This window comes from Quercus suber, unplaced genomic scaffold (assembly GCF_002906115.3).
Source record: "Quercus suber isolate HL8 unplaced genomic scaffold, Cork oak 2.0 scaffold_373, whole genome shotgun sequence".
Taxonomy (NCBI): domain Eukaryota; kingdom Viridiplantae; phylum Streptophyta; class Magnoliopsida; order Fagales; family Fagaceae; genus Quercus; species Quercus suber.
The window spans coordinates 687330-707986 of record NW_027069825.1 but is presented as its reverse complement, the minus strand read 5'-3'; the positions used below and the strand labels follow the sequence as shown (position 1 = coordinate 707986).

Here is a 20657-nt window from a genome sequence, read left to right as displayed (position 1 = left end):
TAAATTTTATTTAAAATAATTTAATTTTATCATCAATTATCTATTTAATTTCTTTTTTAGGATGAATCATTTGAAAGTAGGTGGTTGAAAATGACAAGTGCTCTTTAATCAAGTAAAAATAAATAAATAAGGAGAGACACAAAAGTGGAAAACAATAACATTTAATAATATTTTTTTTAACCGTTAGATCTCTTAGAAATTTATGGTGTAAAAAAAATGTAATTTTACAAGAGTTACACTAGGTGTAACTTGAACTTCTCTCTCTCTCTCTCTTTATATATATATATATATATCCATTTAACTTTCTTTTTCTTTTTTTTTTGAGAAGGATGCATTTAACTATTATATGCAATGGCTCCATGAATATTTTTAGAAGGATCAAAGTATGAATAACCCTGAAAAGTTCCACCCAAAAAATATATATATATATATATATAATTTATAAAAAAAAAATGAGGCTATATACCTAAAAACAACTACATAAAATTCCACTACATCCCACAAAAAAAAAAAAAAAAAGCTCCGCCAATGAAGCCATGGTTCAGTTTTACAAAAAAATATTAATATTCTTAGAATAAAATTCCTCCTATTTGGAAGCCACTAACAATTCAGTTGTCTCTCTTTAGAGTGGATGAGGGTATTTTTTATGTGGGTTTGGAAGTTGGAAAACACAGTTAACTCGTGGGATTCTCACTATGAAGGTGTTTTTAATATGGCTATGGAACACGGGATTCTTTAAGGCTGTAGCATCTTCTTCTTTTTTTTCTTTTTCTTTTTTTAACATAAAACACTGGAAAGAATGCTTGTTCACACATATCAATCCAATAAATTGTACAAAATGAAAATTCAGTATAAACCCAGGTTTAATGGTTTTATACTTTTATTCTATTCATTTCTTTTTTGATAAACTTATTCTATTCATTTCTTAAATCCTAAGAAATATTGACTCTAGAAGTGTGGAAACAACGTTTCAAAGTTTCACAAAATGTCTTCTTGACTTTATTGGTTTCCTATTATTTTAATTCAAAACTTTGAAGTTTGAACCTTACAAGCGCAAATATTGACAAGTCCATTTGTAGCCAAATGGGAATGAAAATAGCAAAAACCCACAAATTTTTTTAATCTTTTGGATAAACAATTCAACGTTAACTACATCCGGTCTTCTCGGTTTGGTCTACAAATATTTTTTTATGAAAAAAAATGGGTAAAAATGATGACAGCGTATTTCACCTAGTGAGTATAATAACGCTCTACTCGCTGAAGTTTGGTCGACTAATTGGTGTTAGAATCGAAGGGAGTATATCATGCCTTAAAAAGGCTTCAAGATTCGAGCCAAAAAGTCTAGACCAAATTCTTCAATTCTCATACCAATTTCACATCAAAGAGAGCGTGCCAAACCCGCCACAGTTTTACCAACTGCAGCCAATGAAGTTGAATCACATAGGGGAATTTGACCCCAAAAAAAAAAAATCTAGGTCTTCCCTACCCTACATCAATTCTAACTCCTTAGGATTCATTATCAAATTAATGGTCCATGTATGTTAATAAGCTTCATTATCAACATGTGGCATGCAGTCAATCCATGCAAAAAGAATCAATGTCAATGTTCCCATTGATTTCTCCCTACCTCCTTGGCATTGTGCGGAACATGATTTTTCTAGGACCCATGCACATTGGCCCACTTTTTAGTAAACAAAATACAGGAAATTGGAACCAGTCCTGAGGTCAGAAAATTAAGCAGCACCAGAAACATTTCCCTTGATCTGTGGGTCCCTTGTACCATGATTCTAATCAAACGGTCATGGAACCTTCAACCAGTGCCGGTGCGGATTGAGGAATTTTTTTTTCAAGGTTTATTAATAAAATAAAATATAATAAAGATAGAACTTCAATATATCTTATCTAAAAAAAGAGTCACGCAAATCCGTTACATTTTACTATTTTTTTTTACAAGTTTTCATATTTTAACATTATTATGAATTTTCATTATTTATTGTTGATGTGGTAGGTAAGTGCAACTATTTTATTTTGTAAAATTTGTATAACATTTTTTTTTATTATTAATTGTCATTATCTATTTGACATTGTTTTTATAAAAAATATATTAAATTGAATGACAAAACTCAACTCTCATGTATTGTATTAATTATTAACCAAAGAACCACACCCATCTATACATATATAATAGTCTAAAAAAAATCATACATATATAAATAATATATTATGTATCTACTTAACCAATCAAGTGGTTGAAGAATCACTAAATTTACTATTTTTTTAATCACTAACTTTATAACAAAATATTATTATAACATAATACCTATACACACACATTTAACAAACCATCTATATTTCCTAATGTAAGGTTAGGATTTGAGGCCCAAGCCCAAAATAATAAATTTGTAGAGTATGGGTGAAAGAGTTAGGTTGATTATGGGATCAACAACAACTAATCACAGCCCTCAATTACAAACCAACATGAATTTACAAGTAAAGAATGGGTATCCGAAGAGCTATATTATTGATTATGTAGTGAATACAGATCTTATGGTTACAATAAAGCTCTTATTCTTTTCCTTTCTCTCTTCGTTAGGAGCTTCTTTCCTTTATATAACCTCTCTTATCCTCATCTTCATTGTCTACTTGTACCTCATCCGTGAGTCTACTTAAGTATATGTCATATCAAGCATCTCCTTTAGCTCTGTGTGAGTGGCGGTAGGTGAGGATACACTGTTCAGGGGTTTTCTCCATATAAATACGGCTAGAAAAGTTGTTGCAGAGTATTAAATACGGTGGTAGCAGCTTTCCTTTTAGATATTTCTTCATCCTTATTGTCTCCAAGTGTACTTAGAGCTTATCTTGATCTGGAGGAGTCCTCGGAAGATCATCTTGACCTTTTATACGTTCAATTGATCCATACTATTCGCATCAGAGGAATATAACCTCTTCGGACAGAAGGCGACCTCTTCGGACTGTAATCACTTTTCTCTCTGGGGGTCCCTCTTCCAGATGGGCCTTGCCCTTACCATCTCCTTCTTCTCGGACGCACAATAATCCTCATATGGACTCTCGGCCAACTATGTTAGATTGGCCTTTTTCCCCCCACACCTAATTATTAAATTATATAAAGTTATATTATATTTATTAAAATTAACTTTATTAAATTATTAAAAAGTTATATTACATTCATACAAATAAAATTATAACAAAAATAAAGCACACAATCAATATCAAACAAACACTCACATAAATAATATATAAATTTATAATAAAAAGAGATATATTTACAACTCTCAAAAATTCACTCTTTACTCTTAAAGTCAAAAATATTGATGGCCTAGATAGCGTGTACGTGAGCATGTCATAGCCTTGGCCGCGTGTCCATGATGGGCTGCCGTGGCCTAGGCAATGTGCATGTGAACATGCCATGACCTTAGTTGTGTGCCCATACGGGGTTGCTATAGGCATAGAAAAAAGAGATTCATGAGAGAGAGATCTATGATTTATGTTGTTGGTTGGTTTTGGGATGAATTTGTTTAGTTTTGGGCTAAATTGATCTATGTCAAAGTGTGCAAGATTTAAGTTATAGTGCGCAATTTTAAAGATAAATTAAACTAATAAAATACTCCCTCTGTCCCACTTTTTTTGTCTTCTATTTTATTTTGAGATGTTCCAAAATATTGTTCTGTTTCTAAAAATAAAAGTCATTAATTTACTAATGTTCCTATTATACACCTATTAATTTACTAATTCAATTTTTTGATAATTTTTTTTAAGGGTAATTTTGGAAACTTATACTTTTTTAAAAGGTAGACAAAACAATAAATGATATTTCCTTAAAAAGATTGACCTTTCAAACAGGACAAAAAAAAAGTGGGACAAAATGAGTAATATTTTATGCATATAATATTTTGTTTATCAAGTTAGGGGTTCATTTGAACCCCCTGAAACATAAGTAACACTGCCCCTACCTCCAAAAAATTAGTGAGCAACTCATAAATGTGGATTGTGTGGCCACTCTTGGCATATCTAAACCCGATCTTTGACATCATGTAAAATCACCCGAATAATAATGGCACTTATCACTACTCAAACTCACAAAAATAAAGACTTTTTACAATTGACCCACCTCGTCGAGTTGTGCATAACTGTGGTCTATCAAATATTTTGGTACAAGTGGTGCACACATGATATTTCCACCACAAGTTGGTGTTCGACATCCCAGATTCACGAAAGTCAAATTTGAAGATAGCTTGGCCTTGGTGCTGACACGTGTGAGAGTGACCTCCTTACAAGCTTTTGAAAAACCCCACTAAATGACAACCGACTCTCTCTCTTAACTGGGTAAGGGTTACCACCACCTCCAATTTGGATAGTTGCTTGCTTCCTTGACGAGCAATCACTAATCAGCATCTCATTCACAAGTGTCCTCAGTGGGCCCATGCCACGTTGTAAAAGAGATTGTAAGGTCAGGATTTTAAAACCACATATCCAATCCCAAAATATACTAAAGCTTAGTGTATATTATTAACAGAATAAACAGATACAAAGATCAAATTAAGAAGGGACACAGTTATTCTCTGATAAATCCACTAGAAACCCTTTTTTTTTTTTTTGCTAATTTGATGGAATAATTCTTAGATATTCTCGAAGTGCACTGATTGATGTGTAATTCTCTCACATTCACAACAGATCCATTTATTAAATTTATGATGTGATCTACAATGAATGTGAGAGGAATGAATATCATTTTCCTATACTCTAAAAATACTTAAAATTTTTTCAATTTGATGAATGATGCAAGAACCTTCGAGAATGGAATAGTTATAATTGGAAGTAGTAAATTTTTTTTTTCCCACTTTTGTAGCTTATATTTGGGACCTACACAGTATAATAGTTTCAAGTGCTTCATCAAACAAAAAAAGGTACCCACATGTATGTGAATGAACCTAGCAAAGTGCATGATTCTTTCTCCTAAAGGATAAGAAGATAAAGCTGGATATGCTCACTACCTTTTGAAAAATACGCTAATACAACAATACAAATTGATAGAGAGATATGTTGGTTAGGAAAATACAGGTCTCTAGCTGATGTAGGACCCTTGGCATGTTTGAAGGAGCTGCGATCTTGAATTATTGTATGACATAAACATAATCATGGCATATAGGCAAAGATTAGCAGAATATTAGTTTTTAAAAGCTTCAGAACTTATCCTTAAAAAGCAGCCGACCTCATCAAAACAATGTGACGAAATGACATTATTGTTGACATTTTTGAGCACTTACTTAAGGAAAATTAATGCTAACGAGTAAACCAGTTTGATTTCACTTGGTCATTTATTATAAAATTTGAAATTTAATGTGATAGTGGTGATCTTTAAGAGTTAAACATGATGTTACATTTTCGGTGTTATACGAAACAATAATGCGTATAGAGGCAAACTTTGGACTTTTATAATAAATACTACGTACAATAACACTTAGGATGACCATGAACTAGATTTTTAGCAACACATATTTTGAATTCTTTCGAAATGATCAAGAATTGGACATTGCTATAATGGACATCTTCAGGCTGCTAATGACTGGAGGGGACCTTTGGCCACTCTCCACGTACACCCTAATTAATCTCCAGCTAGTTTGTCGTTATGATAAAATCCTAAAGTTGGCATGCAATGATTTAAGGCAACTTAATTGGGACTTGTTTTGCGCAGTGGACCTAGTAGGACTATAAATGAATGAAGTTGTTTATAAATGTTCAAGCTTAATTAGCATTAAAAAAAGAACTTGTTTAAGCTCAAGCCCAATTCTAGATTTGATTATTAAATAAGTCAAGCTCAAACATAATAGTGTGTTCGTAAATATAAGTTCTCGAATTAACTATATATAATACTATGTATTGTCTAAAATTATATTTTTATAGGGTTGTGTAAGTTTGTAAATTGGTTCATATGATATAAAATTATTATTTGTAATTTATTCATCACATGAACAATCAATTTGTAATAAAAATTCATGATTGAGGTAACATTTCTTCTTCTTACCAAACAAAAGAAGTCACTATCAAAGAGCTCATCCTAAATTTTTTAAGTGGTAAAACATTTTAGTCATGATTTTACTATACATAGGAAAATAATAAGTTAAACAAGTAGCTTGTGAACAAGGTCGAACTAGCTCAACAAGTAATAAATAACCAAACTTGGACATATAATCTTGTTTAGTGATGAACTCAAGTTCTGCTCATATTCGAAATAAAATTAAATAAACAAGCCTGAACTTTTAATACTCGACTTGGCTCGGCTCATTTACAATCCTAATAAATTGTTCCAAAATTGAAATATATAAATTAAGGATTTTGATAAAAGATACCCTAAGGACATTTGTTTAGGAAATGCTTACAGAAATATTTTATTATTTAAAAAAAAAATTACATTGTTTTAATATTTTCAATAAAAATAATATCAAAAATTTTCAAAAATAGTTTATTAAAAAATGCCTTAAAACATCCATTAACCAGACCAGACCTATTAATTAATTAATAAAAGATATCAAGCGCAATCATCAAGATAAAAACCTCCCTTAATTAAGCCTTGTTTTCATCCAGCTTTAGCGAGCCAAATATTTTAAGTAACAGCTGTCACCAATCACTAGTAAGCCATGTGGATGTTTGCATGATTTCATATGAAATTATGATAATTTGTTTACATATGGACAAAAATTGTTATTCAATGGCTTATTCTACTGAGCTAGCACATAGTAGTTGCCTAGTTGGGTTGGAACTTGGAAGTTTTTGAACACTAACATTTGACCAGTTTTGGTTGTTGAAAATAAATAAATAAAGATAGTTTGGGATAACGTTGGGACACCAATAACAGATTGCAGTTTCTCCCAAATTTTCATATTTTTGTTGTTATATGAGTATTAGTATCTCAAGGAAACTGATATCTATATTGCACTTCTCCATAAAATGGGTAAACCGTGGCCATAACAGGACCACATGCTCAGTTTACCCAATGACAAGCAGCGAAAATTAAGTAATGCAAGGGAAAAAAAAAATTTCACTCACACCAATAAGATGAAGTTTAATTTCGTTCGGGTTGGGGGTACGCAGGCTATCCAATTAACACAAGGTAGTCTCGGGAATATATAAATCTTCCCTCTCACATGAAGATAGACTTCGAGATCCACTGTCATGTGAAAAGCAAGATTCATGTATTCAAAATAAAATGTATTTTTTTAAATATACCTTCATGTGAAGAGAAAAACTCATATATCTGAAATATGATGTATTTTTTTCGGTAGCAGAGCCTTTCAATTTTTCTAATGGGTTTTATTGATGAGTAAAATTTATATATTTTTTTAACAAAAGGAACTACAAAGTACAAGAGTTCCATAGGACCCTTTCTGATTGTTTCACATAGTATAACTGTCTTCATATTCTTTCACACTATTCCTGTATATTTTGAGCAATACTACAAATATAAAAGAAATTCACAACAATTTTTTTTTTTTAATCACAGTTTGGTTAACAAGTTTTTAATGGCTTTAGTTTCTATTAAAGCTGAGTTTGAATTGCACTGAAAACAACCCACGTTTGTATTTGGCGTTTTTTCTCTAGGTCTCGTGCACTGTTTACAGGACTCGCAAGTACAGAAAAACGCAAATTTTGCTTTAAAACTGGGTCCTACGGCACTATTTACATATTTAAAAATTATTTTGTTACAGTATTGTGGGCCCGTGGGCCTGATAGCCTCGGCCCATCGGATAGTAGACCCAAGGACAACGCCGAGGAGGACTGACCAGCCAAGGCTAAGTCAGGCAAAACCTCTGTTGTGACCCACGCCGAGGACCTGTTCGTCCTCGGCATTCTAAGGATAACTTTTGGGAGGGGAAAAGCCCAGAGCAAGCTGTCACATTCGCACTTAATGCATTCACCTAACCCCTCTGGCCGCATTAATGGGGATATAACCCCTTGGCAGGGCAACGTTGATCAGAGTGAACCACTTGAGTACTGATAAGGCCTCTGATGGGACGGACGGCCAGAAGAAAAGCAAATGGATGATCAACAGATGGAATAAGGAGATAGGCAGATGGAAACTATATAAGAAAAGCAAGTAAAGTAAGAAAGGGGGGGGGGGGGAAGAGAAAGAAGAAAAGGGTGTCCAAGAAGGTCTCCTCGGCCCGTGGCCGAGGAGCATTCCCCCATTTGTAAAGAAAACTCTTAGTATTTTTTTTATAAAGAAAGTTCATGCATGGTGATCGACGGTCAGCACCTAAACCTTTAACCCACTCTCTATAAATTTATTGTTTGGGCTTATTGGGCTGAAAACCCATCAAAACTTAGGGTCAATCCAAACTGAGTCCTTACACATGTCATAATACATTGTGAGTGTGCCATATAGCACAATTTTTGTATAAAACTTCAGGGTATACATAACGTGAGTCATTATTTAATTATTATTATTATTATTTTGCTAGTAAATTCTAAACTCCTTCAATGTATGTGAATTGATATAGGCATGATCACAAAAATTGATATGCATTTTTGTTACTCATATTGGTACAAGTTAACTAGTGTAATTCTTTCAATTCCAGTTTGTTGTCCCAAATATCTCAAAAATCTATAATTGAATTTGCATATATTGATATAATCAAGTATGATATTTACATTTTGATAATAGAAGACCACTCAGATTCTGAAAGTTCATCAAATGAAGTTCTCAGCACCTTCCTTAAGAAAAATATTAAAAGGAAAGGTAAAATTGGAATTCGGGGAACTTCCACAATATTTGGCAAAAAGCGTAGTGAACATGAATTTGCTCCAACTTCAGGAACTATGGTCAAAATTGAAATCAAAGTAAGTTAAAACAAACTATTTTTCTGTTTTGAGCTATGGTGTTGCAATCTTATAAAAACTTAGATGTGTTTATATTATCTTTTTCAGAACGGTAAGACACAGATGGTTTCAGATAACAGATGGATTGGGGCAACTGTAACTAAGGTATTTGATGGTGTGAGATACATTGGCCAGGTTACAAGTTATGAGGTTGAAACTGGATGGTTCAAGGTTTGAGCTTTTCACTATACTATTTTAATGAATGCCCTAATTGTTTATTATATCTCTAATTATTTTGAGACTATAGGGTCTTTACATTCTTGTTCAACTATTCATTTTATTTATTTATTTAGTTATTATCCTTTGCCATTATGAATGTTTCTTTGTGCAGGTTGTCTATGAAGACAATAGCTACGAGGAAGTGGCTGAGGAAGAAATACCTCAAATGTTAGCCCCTCATGACCTCATTCGTAGCTACTATAACCGTGCAGCGACCGGGTAATTAAATTTAAATGACTAAATCTTCAAACCTACCGTGCCTTTTTACTTTAGAGATTAGAGCCTAATTAAATTGTAGCCTGAGTTTAGAGTTACACTTCTTGAAATTTTTTTTTAATTTTTTTTTTTATGATATTATGCAGTTGTTTAATTATTTAGTAATCTTTGTTGATCATACATGAAAAACTTGGATCCTTTCCAAAATTTTTACATATTCTTACATTTCAAGAGGTAAACAAGTTTATCACTCTGCTACAATATGTATATCTAAGTTTTATATATTCTTGCATTTGAAGAGGTAAACAAGTTTATCATTCTACTATGATTTGCATCTCTAGGTAGTCTTGCGAATGTGAGGTTTAGTGATGCAAATGCATTAGTAATTTAGATTATTTTATTATTTAATAGCACCTGCATTTACAAACTCAGACAGTACTCCTCATGTAAAAAAAATCAAACATTTTTCTGGAGTTATTATTCTTGTTTAATAACATATTCATTTGTTTCTAGCTTACATGTTGAAAGCATTTCATGTCATAATAATAGATTATATATATATATATATATTTTTTTTTTTTGGGGTTGCTCCTCCAATAGATTTGATATCCATTTAGTGAAGAAATTTTATTTCCTTTCGAGATAGTACTATAAGAATATTCGATCTTTTATCTTGAAATTGCATATATTCCTCTATGGTGTTAGAACTTCATAGATTTCCGGGTTTGACTAGAATACAACTTAATTGAAGCTACTATTTCTGTTATTATATAACACCTTTAAAAACAATATTGGTAGGCCAAGGAAGTCATATAGGAGGAAGAAAAAGCCTGCACAAGAAAACAAAGTACCAACTCCTCCAAGGTTGATGAATTCAGCTAAAAAGGCCAAAACACCCAAGAAGGTCAGCACATATGTTCCTCTTGCAATCAGGGAGAAAAAGAAGGATTCATACTATTGGTATTAGTATCATTTACTTATCAGGTTAGATCGTAATTTCTTACTAGCAAAATTCTAAAACTAATATAAATTTCATTATAAAAAATTTATAAACTAACGTAACAGACTAATAATGAATGTGATTAATGCGACTTTATCAACATAATAAACATAAATGTTTGAATTTGTGATACATGAATTCATAAATTTTATATGGTTAGATTTATAACATTACTATTTTTTACTATTTATTTGTCCAAAATTTATTATGATGCAAAACAGATTGGTTCGAAATTAATGATTTTTTTTTTTTTTTCTCAAATATAGGTACAAGAATGAGAGTAACTGAGGCCGCGAGGGAAACAAAAACAATGGAAAGGTCTTCAATGGCTGCTGCTTATTCCATATACCTTTTTCGACTCATCTTCTCATTCTGTTTAGTGACCAAACTAAAGTATTGGTACTAAATAAGTTATGTTTATTTTTCTTTCTTAATTTCAGACCAACTAATAACTCTTTGGTACCGACTAAGCATACTAATACTATGTGTTAGTGGTACATCTTATCCAGATATTAATGTTGAGACATTATAAAGTATATTTAAAATATATATTAGGATGCATGAACTTTTTATATAATATCTTATGGCTCGTACTAATTGGATACTTGTAGAAGTCCTTTATTTTTATCTCCCAATAACTGTTGGCTTTACCCCATTCATCCTCTAAAACAAGTATTGCTCAAGCATAGATTAAGAGACGCTATACACAGATAATAATATCCTATGCAGTTATGTATCAGCATAAGTAAGCATACCTCTCATAACATGTATGCCATATAGTTATGTAAAAATTATATAATATGAGAGACTTGCTACACATATCCAATATAGAAATTAGGAAATACTTTTTCCTGCATAAGGAGCTCGAGCCTTGCAAAACAAATTACATAGGCCTAAATAAGGCACATGACCCCAAGTCTAAATTGCAATATTGTGAAAATATATTCATAGGTCGATCAGATTTGAGTTGCATATAAACCTATCACATTTTAGTAAATGGATAATAATATTTATTGTTCAACCAAATTCGAAACTTTGAAATTTCAATACATGCGAGTGTCTCTTGTAATGTTGAAGGAATATTTTTACATCTCTTCTCTTCCTCCTATGATTTTGGTTGAACTAGGAAGAGATTGAGAGGGTTCCTTTTTTTTTTTTTCCTTTATAGTACATCCTTTTTTCTTTTTTTTTGAGAAAAATAGTACATCCTTATTAAGGAGAAAAATAAAAATATAAAGTTTGAAACTTTGAATTACATATAAACCCAAAAATATTTTGGGTTAGGAAACTTTCCATCCTATCAACCAGTTGAGACTGACCATATATCAGCTTTGGTTTAGGAAAAAAAAATCAAATGTAAAACTATCCCTGACAAACTATTAATCAAATGTATGGACAATACCTTTGATCAAAAAAAAAAAAAAAAATGTATGGACAATACCTGAAAAATAGAACTATTTTCCTTTTTGTTTTCTATTCTTGTCAACCAAACCGAGCCTTGGCTAAAGGTGCTATTCTTTTTTGGTCCTCAGTAATTCAAAATATGTTTGTTCTGAATTTTTTTTTGCTTCATGGGCCACTTGCTCCCTTACCCCATAAATAAATAAATAAATAAATAAATAAAAAAAAAAAAAGTAACTAGGACTAATAATGTAGGAGGCTAGGCCCATTAGTTTTATCTATAGAAAAAACGACGTCGTTTGAGGTTGAGAAATGAAATTAATGGCAAATTCGTAAATTGCCCACGTTCGTCGTCATTCTCGTTCAGTTCCTACCTCTGCAAATTGAACTTCGAAGTTCGAACCCTAAACTCACTGAGCCAGCTCTGTCTCTTTAATTATAAACGTTTTTATAACACTGAGTGACAGAGTCGAGTCGACTCGGCCGAGTCAAAAATGGACACGCACTCGTCGCACCTCACAGCGCCGAACCGCTCCCGAAGCTCTCAGTCTCCATCTCCGTCTCACTCCTCCGCCACCTCCTCCATCCACAAGCGCAAGCTCGCGTCTGACGACCACGCTCCCCCTTTCCCTCCCTCCTCCCTCTCCGCCGACACTCGCGACGGCGCTTTGACCTCCAACGACGATCTCGAGAGCATCTCCGCCCGCGGTGGAGGCGCCGACTCTGACTCCGACGACGATTCCGACGAGGAAGCCCCCGAAGCCACAAACGCCGAAGACTCCGATGAAGACGACTCCTCCATTCGCACCTTCACCACAGCTCGCCTCGACGCCGCCAACGCGGGTGGAGGCTCCGGCTCGGCTCGCAACACGAAGATCAAGACGGAGAATCTGAGCTCCTCCGCCACGGTTAAGATCGAGAATTCGGATAGCACGAAGGACGGTGGGGCCCAGGGGACCGGTCCGGCGGGAGCCACAGCTCCGTCCGGAAGCTTGGTGCCTGGAATCGTTGTCAAAGAAGACGCCACGAAGATCTTCACTGAGAACATTCAGACCAGTGGAGCTTATAGCGCCAGAGAAGAAAGTTTGAAGAGAGAGGTAAGTCTCTCTCTTTCTCTCTCTGTGTGTCAAATTTTGAATCTTTGTTTGGAAAATTAAAGTTAAAAAGTGATTGATTCAATGAATTGAGAATAGAAATGGTGTTTGTGGGATTTGGAAATGAGTGCAGGAAGAGGCAGGAAGGCTCAAGTTTGTGTGTCTATCAAATGATGGAGTTGATGAGCATATGGTTTGGTATTCTATTCCTCTTTGCCTCATCTTGAATTTTCTTCAGTTATTACGCGTTTTTTTTTTTTGGCTCAACCAATGGAAGAAACAAAAGGATTCTAAGAGTTTTAGTGATTTAGTGCAAGTGTGGATTTTGAATTATGTTTGTGGTTTCTCAGGTTGATTGGATTGAAGAATATTTTTGCAAGGCAATTACCTAACATGCCTAAAGAGTACATTGTCCGGCTTGTTATGGATAGGTAATGTTGTGCACATCAATTCAATTGCAAACATTCTTCATTAATTCTCTTTATGAGTGGTCTTTTGCGTTGAGTTTCACAGATATTAACTCCGTTCATTCCTTCTACTTTGTGACTATTTTCATTATTTATTTTCGTCTCAATAAAATTATATTTACCTATACAAAAAAGAATGTAATGTTGTGTGAGGTTGATGCATACATTCAAAGGTATCATACATATGGAATGCTGTGTGAGGTTGATGCTGTTATTGTGTGGATCTATGTGCCGCTTTTATGGCCTTTATCATCTGATTTTTCATGTTGTTATGCTTTTAGGCTGTCAATAGTTGATTCACCTCCAAAGTGATGAAAATTTAGGGCGAAACTGTGTATAAGCTGAATTTATTTAAAATTTCCATACTTTAACTCAGAAGTTGAAAACCTATTTGGGAATATGATTTTTTTTTCCCTTTAAATTTATGTACATCTCTCTGATATTTAGTTTTTTGTTTTTTTGGGGGTTGTTTTAATTTGCTTTTTTCATTGAATTTCTACAGAAGCCATAAATCTGTAATGGTTATCCGACGTAATTTGGTTGTTGGTGGTATCACATATCGCCCATATATCAGGTAAATTTCATTTTAATTTCATCCTTATAATTGCTTATTTGTTTTTACCCTTTTGGTATCATTTACAGGTAGAATTTCCTACATATAGTTGCTCTATTCTGTAGCAATATTACATTTGTAATAGTGATTTTTATATTTTATTTGTTCTTATTATTCTTTGCGCGGCTGAGGTTGTCATATTTGTAACAATATGCCCACTTATTTGAAGTATTTTAAGTACAAATAAACGAGTGTAGAAGGTGGAGCACTTTCCCTGCACATTTTCATTCATGCCTCCTATTTCTATCCTGCTGTTTCATGTGCTTTCTTATTTCCTAATTTCATTCACTCCTGAAGTTCTTTCTATATGATTAATTAGCTCATCTTCCTATCTTTGTAGAGGTCAAGCAAAAAATGCATTTTTTTGGCTTTAAATCTTCCTTGTAATATGATCACACTTATCTCACAATCATCTGGGCTTGATTTTATTAGCAACAATCATGATTATCAGGAGTATGGCCTTTAGGCCATGAGACCAATTCTAAGTTTTCACAATGGATCTGGAATTCCTACCTTTTTTGTTTGCTTTGTGCGCCTCTTTGATTTAGTATGTGGGAGCTAGTAAAAACTCCGCAGTAATTTGTTGGTGTTATGGTTTGTTTACATGACACTTCATTTACCATATTTAATGAGACTCATTTTCCCTGGAAATTCTCAGCCAGAAGTTTGGGGAGATAGCTTTTTGTGCTATCACAGCTGATGAACAAGTAAAAGGTTATGGCACCAGGCTGATGAATCACTTAAAACAGCATGCGCGTGATGTAGACGGGCTGACTCATTTTCTGACATATGCTGACAATAATGCTGTGGGCTATTTTATCAAACAGGTATTTTTGTCTATCTTTTTGTGTGGTTGTTCTGGTACTTCAGGGTTTTATTACTTGTTTAAACTAAAAAAGGAAAAACCTTTTTTTTTAATTAGAAATGTTTTGACTTCTCTAGAGAGCATGGGTGATGATCTGCTGATAAAGTCTCTTTGTTTGGCAAAATGAAAAATGAGGGACAGAAAGTTAAAGGAGTAGATAGTTTCTTATATGGTTGTTTGTCAGTTATAATTCTTGATCAAGTTACTTAGAAGGTTAGGTTTAGTTTAGGTTAAACAAATGCTACATATGTAATAAAGATTAGATATTGGTTGGATCATTCATCTGACTTTTTAAACTGCTATTTTATCATCTATAATAATTATCTCCATAAATGGCTCCTTAAGGAATTCTGGGATCATCTCGATGTTAATGTTTTGGCATAGTTTTGCTTAACTGTTTCTTTTTTGTATTTCTTTTTATTTATCCTTCTCCTGATTGGAGAGGGTTTGATTTTAATAATGCATTGAATTTTATATTCTTTTACCTGTAGGGTTTTACCAAAGAGATCCACTTGGAGAAAGATCGATGGCATGGGTATGTCTGAAAACATCTCCTAGCTTAAGACTATTGAAAGTTTATTTTCACATCTACGTTATTTTTTTAAGCCTTTTTAAAACCGGTTTATTGTACCTTAACAACAGCAATGCTAAAATTTTCTTTCCAAGTTCATATGCCTCACCTCCTGTGAAAACCTGCTTCAGATGTATTGAATTAATTAAGACGTTCCATTCTATTTGTTTCTAGTATATTTATTAGAATTTCCTTAGCATCCAGGTATATAAAAGATTATGATGGAGGAATCCTTATGGAATGCAAAATTGATCCAAAGCTTCCGTACACGGATTTGTCAACTATGATTCGCCGTCAGAGACAGGTAATATGAATATCTTCTTAGTCACTCTGATAGTTTTTGGTTTGCATAATCAAAGTGAATGAGTTTATATGATAAGTAATTATAGATGAAATTATAGAGCAAAATATTGTCTGCCATTGCTCCAAACTACTTTGGGTCTTATTTTTACCACTTGAACTTTTACCTTGTTATCCACCCCTGGCAAATTATGTTACTTCCACCTTTTGGTTTTGTCTAGACCTTGCATTGTAAATTTGTTGAACTATTTAAATACCATCATTTTTACGGAGTGTTTGGAGAGTGCTATTGGTCTTCCTCTCTAGCTTCTTTTTAGTTCTCTACATGATTCTTCTTCTCTTATCATTGAACTACTGGAAATTCCAACCAATTCTCTACTAAAAGAAAGTTGCACAGCTGAGAGGAAATAAATATGTAGATGAGGGAAAAGTTGGTTGTTATTACAGATAACATTGCCTCAGGCAAAGCCTTTAGATTTTAATGTTTGAATATTTTGATCTCAAGTTGTCAAGGTATTTCAAACTTGGAAAGCAAAATGAAAGAAAAACCCAAACATGTGTACCTTTCAACCCCGGACTTGCAAGTCCTTTTTTTTTTTTTTTTTTTTTTTAATCACTTGAAAGTTGCTAACAGTTATCTTTCTGGTCAAACTGTTGCTTCTGAGTTCATTGTCCTCTCTCTCTCTTCCTGTTTTCTGATGTACTATATTATCTCATATTCTAACTTCTAACTATAATCTGAATTATATTGTTGTTTTTGTCATGATAGGCAATTGATGAAAAGATAAGAGAGCTCTCAAACTGTCACATCGTTCATTCTGGAATTGTTTTTGAGAAGGTATTATATAATATCATTTCTGGATGCCCTGAGCTCTCTAATCGATACATACTATATGCTTCTGATGGTTTTGTAGGATAAATGTTTAGCATTTCAGAGTGTTAATTGCTAGTTGTTTCAACTGAATTCAGTTTGCATGAATATCTAAAAGTAGATTAGACCTTTACATGCTTAGAGCACCTTCATGAAGTCAGTACATGATAACATGACCAAGGTGAATTTGCAATTTCCATGATTAAACAGTAATAATGAAATATGCCTATGTGATGCATATGCTGATTAAAATCATATGTAAATTAAAGAAGGAAAACACTACTAATGTTGTCAAAATTGAACAATAAAATGGTGATAATAAAATTAAAAAAAAACCCATGTTACACAACAGAAACATATCATTTAAAACTACATTTTTATCTAAAACCAAAAATTATTTTATAGGATTTAAATAATTCAAAATAAATAATGAGACTTCTTTTGATAAGGTTCTTGAAATTTTTTGCAATAAAGTTTTGAATGCAGTAGTATTAATATAATTTCATGATGAAATTCCTCCATCCCCCAACTATCTAATAATCCAAGAACCCAGAATAACCGCACAAATTTACCAGTTCTCATTTCTTTACTTATATTAAAAATAATAATAATAAAAAATCATGAAATTATCTTTAATAATTTTAATGAATTTATAGTGAGCCAAATGTCAAAAACATGTTATATGATATATAACACTTAAATTGAACCACATGGCATAACATGACTTGTTTATTTTATTACATGGCACATGTAAAACTCAAATTTTATAATATCACATAAGATTTGTAAATTCAATTTTTCCTTCCTAAAATATACTTCAAGCTATATCAAAGCTATTTCTCAGAAACTGTTAAAAATTTGGAAAGTGCCAATGTGTCTAAACTAGAATGAAAACTCACTACCTTTTTATATGATGGAATTATATACTAGACACCCAAGGAGATCCTCTGAATCATCTTGATGCATGTCAATAGCAAAGTCTGATACACAGACAGTTGTTAACACACCTTCTAAAAAGTTTGTTCTTTTTAATTTATTGTTTTTAAGGCAATATGCTTTATTTCCAAAATTATTATGTTAAAATGATGTAAAAAAGTGTTGTACCTAGTTCTGATGGAGAACATATTTGTTCAGAAAGAAGCTGGTATTCCCAAAAAAATCATCAAAGTTGAGGATATTCCAGGATTGAGTAAGTTTTTTTTAGCTTCCCCTCATTTTCAGTTTATTTGCTTGGCATTTGCTTCTTATGGTACTTATGGGAATTTCAGTACATCAAATAACATTTATAGTTCTAGTGCTCTGTCTTCTGGCTCAAAATTATTTACCCTTCACAATTTTTTTTTCCTACTGTTTTTTTTTTCAATTTTTTGGCCGATTAGCTGTTCTGAGTTTTTATGGAATGCTTCATATAGAGGTATCTCCTTTTCGTTTTTGCTGTTATACGGTAAAGTATGGATCTATCTATCAGATATTGCACATCAAAGTAAAAAATTTCCAATCTAAGCATTTACAAGAGAGAATATCATGTAGTAGTTGTATAAAACCTTGCTAATAAAGGTTAAATAGATTGTTTTATGTTCTTGTTTGTCACTACAGTTAAGGATGAGATACATAATTTTATTTAATTCAAAACATAAACTTATAAATATAAAAAACAAAAAAACATAAACTTATAATTAAATTGAGAGCACATTTTGGCTGTTTATGCTATGCTGTAGGTATCAACTTAGATATGTGAATAATGGTCTTGCTGATTCAATTTTTTATATCAGTCTAATTTTGCAATTTATGAGTCTAGATGCTACTTGAGTGTTTTTTGCATCGTTTCATGGAGTATCAAAGTGTTAATTAGATGTTTGTGGTTTATTTTGATAATAGGGGATGCTGGGTGGACCCCTGATCAGTGGGGCCATTCACGGTTTAGAATTGTAAGCGCTTCTACTGACAGTGCCACTCATCAAAAACATCTGACTGCATTCATGCGCTCACTTCTAAAGGCAAGTTTCTAACATCTTTTTCTCACTTTTTTTATTTTTATTCCTGTAATACTTATACTCTTACCAAAAGAAGAATTTATTCATGTAAGCTCTGGAGATACTACAACTATCCAACAGATATTGCAACTTCTATAGAATTAATGTTAAACTAAGTTGCAAAAATAAAAAATAAGAAGGAAGCAGAAAAACATAGTCATGACATGATTGCAAAGAAAACGCATTTGTTTGCCACTTCTAAATCAACTTGAATTTGACCTGAGGTTGCAAGTTAATGTCCCTCATTCAAGGATGTTGTCCTACTTTTCTCAGATCTATGCCCTTACACAGTCACTTGTGCTTCAGGCACTTAGCTTCAAGGCATGCATGTAAGTGAGAGGGTCAATCTGATACCCTCTTTAGAAGAGTGAGTGACTACTGATAATTAAATATACATATTCATGCCTTTGTGCTCTGCAACAATTAAATAANTTTTTTTTTTTTTTTTTTTTTGAGGTTTTTGGATTTGAAATTTGTTGGAGGATTTGGTGATTGTGAGTGTAGTTTGTGGCGGTTGATGTGCTGTTGGTGGTGGTTAGAGCGGTGGTTGTTGGTTGGTTGGTGGCAATTGCCACTGAGTTTTAGGTGTTTGTATATTGGCTAGGATTTGAGATAATATATTATTTTAATGTATAGAATGGAAAAATAGAATATCTGATAAATGAAATATTGTAAAATGATATGCTAAAATGATAAAGTAGGTTTTTGGTGTGTCAAAATGGCATTTTTTATGAGAAAGCTGATGAAAATGCTCTAAGCACTTTGATCAAAACAGTTTGAAACTAAAGAGCCAATCCTAGAATGTTGTTTTAGAACAATTTGAACCCACTGTAGTCAATTTGATCCTTACCATTAATTCATGTCCCTAGTGAATTAACAGTAAGAATTGAATTGACTATAAGTATAAAATAATAGAGACCAAATTTATTGTTGCCAAAATGTATGGACTAAATTTGTATTTTTGCTAAAAATAAATAATAAAAGTCTAATTGACCAGTCCTCTCAAATTTTGGTCAGATATTCTCTACCAAATAGAACGCCTGATCATTTCAATCAAAGGGTAAAAAAAAATTATCTAAACAAGTAAATGTTAGGAAAAAAAAAAATGTGCTTCAGCGTAATGGCCTAATTTGGGCCTACGTCCAACCTTAACGAAAGAAAGGAAGTACTAAATTATCATGGCCATTGGAGGGCTACACCAGTGGCCTAATGATGAGCAAGTAGGCGTATTCTTTTAACCATTAATCAATATCTAGAATTATAACATCTTAATGATTACTGCAGATAAAAAAAAAAAAATCAGGTCTTACAATTAGAAATTAAGTAGACAGTAACTGTGGGGCCCGTGGGCCTGATAGCCTCGGCCCATCGGATAGTAGGCCCAAGGACAACGCCGAGGAGGACTGACCAGCCAAGGCTAAGTCAGGCAAAACCTCTGTTGTGACCCACGCCGAGGACCTGTTCGTCCTCGGCATTCTAAGGATAACTTTTGGGAGGGGACAAGCTCAGAGCAAGCTGTCACATTCGCACTTAATGCATTCACCTAACCCCTCTGACCGCATTAATGGGGATATAACCCCTTGGCAGGGCAACGTTGATTAGAGTGAACCACTTGAGTACTGATAAGGCCTCTGATGGGACGGACGGCCAGAAAAAAGGCAAATGGATGATCAACAGATAAAATAAGGAGATAGGCAGATGGAAACTATATAAGAAAAGCAAGTAAAGTAAGAAGGGGGGGAAAAAAGAAAGAAGAAAAGGGTATCCTCGGCCATGGGCCGAGGAGCATCCCCCCATTTGTAAAGAAACTCTTAGTATTTTTTATAAAGAAAGTTCATGCATGGTGATCGACGGCCAACACCTAAACCTTTAACCCACTCTCTATAAATTTATTGTTTGGGTTTGATTGGGCTGAAAACTCATTCGTACTCAGGGTCAATCCAAATTGAGTCCCTACAATTGGCGCCGTCTGTGGGAAGGATTAGGGTGCTGGCCGGCGCACCAGGCGAGTGTTCTAAGTCTTCGTTTTACAGTAGGTTGAAAAAAAAAAAAGAAAAAAAAAATATATATATATATATATATAGAAGATTTGACAGTAGAAAAAAAAAAAAA

At 33.2% G+C, this 20657-nt stretch overlaps 2 protein-coding genes across 2 annotated transcripts; both read left to right on the top strand.

Annotated features, from left to right (window-relative positions):
* Positions 1 to 8680: 8680 nt before the first annotated feature.
* LOC111998791 (dirigent protein 17-like) lies at positions 8681 to 10892 on the top strand. Its single transcript, XM_065760600.1, has 5 exons — positions 8681 to 8856; positions 8944 to 9066; positions 9227 to 9333; positions 10129 to 10234; positions 10597 to 10892. The coding sequence occupies exons 1-5, from the start codon at positions 8836 to 8838 to the stop codon at positions 10606 to 10608; spliced, it is 369 nt and encodes a 122-aa protein (XP_065616672.1). The 5' UTR covers positions 8681 to 8835; the 3' UTR covers positions 10609 to 10892.
* A 1154-nt stretch (positions 10893 to 12046) lies between these two features.
* LOC136062026 (histone acetyltransferase GCN5-like) lies at positions 12047 to 18931 on the top strand. The gene is made up of 10 exons (XM_065760599.1): positions 12047 to 12828; positions 12959 to 13023; positions 13176 to 13256; positions 13795 to 13866; positions 14564 to 14732; positions 15262 to 15305; positions 15546 to 15645; positions 16411 to 16479; positions 17647 to 17701; positions 18391 to 18931. The coding sequence occupies exons 1-10, from the start codon at positions 12226 to 12228 to the stop codon at positions 18519 to 18521; spliced, it is 1389 nt and encodes a 462-aa protein (XP_065616671.1). The 5' UTR covers positions 12047 to 12225; the 3' UTR covers positions 18522 to 18931.
* The last annotated feature ends 1726 nt before the right edge of the window (positions 18932 to 20657 follow it).

Bases quoted from the DNA above. Each gene is read 5' to 3' on its own strand.
- LOC111998791 (XM_065760600.1), top strand. From the start codon at position 8,836: ATGGTCAAAATTGAAATCAAA. The intron at 9,067-9,226 runs GTTTGAGCTTTT...TTCTTTGTGCAG, and splicing joins TTGAAACTGGATGGTTCAAG to GTTGTCTATGAAGACAATAG. The intron at 9,334-10,128 runs GTAATTAAATTT...CAATATTGGTAG, and splicing joins TATAACCGTGCAGCGACCGG to GCCAAGGAAGTCATATAGGA.
- LOC136062026 (XM_065760599.1), top strand. From the start codon at position 12,226: ATGGACACGCACTCGTCGCACCTCACAGCGCCGAACCGCTCCCGAAGC. The intron at 14,733-15,261 runs GTATTTTTGTCT...TTTTACCTGTAG, and splicing joins TGGGCTATTTTATCAAACAG to GGTTTTACCAAAGAGATCCA. The intron at 15,306-15,545 runs GTATGTCTGAAA...CTTAGCATCCAG, and splicing joins GAGAAAGATCGATGGCATGG to GTATATAAAAGATTATGATG.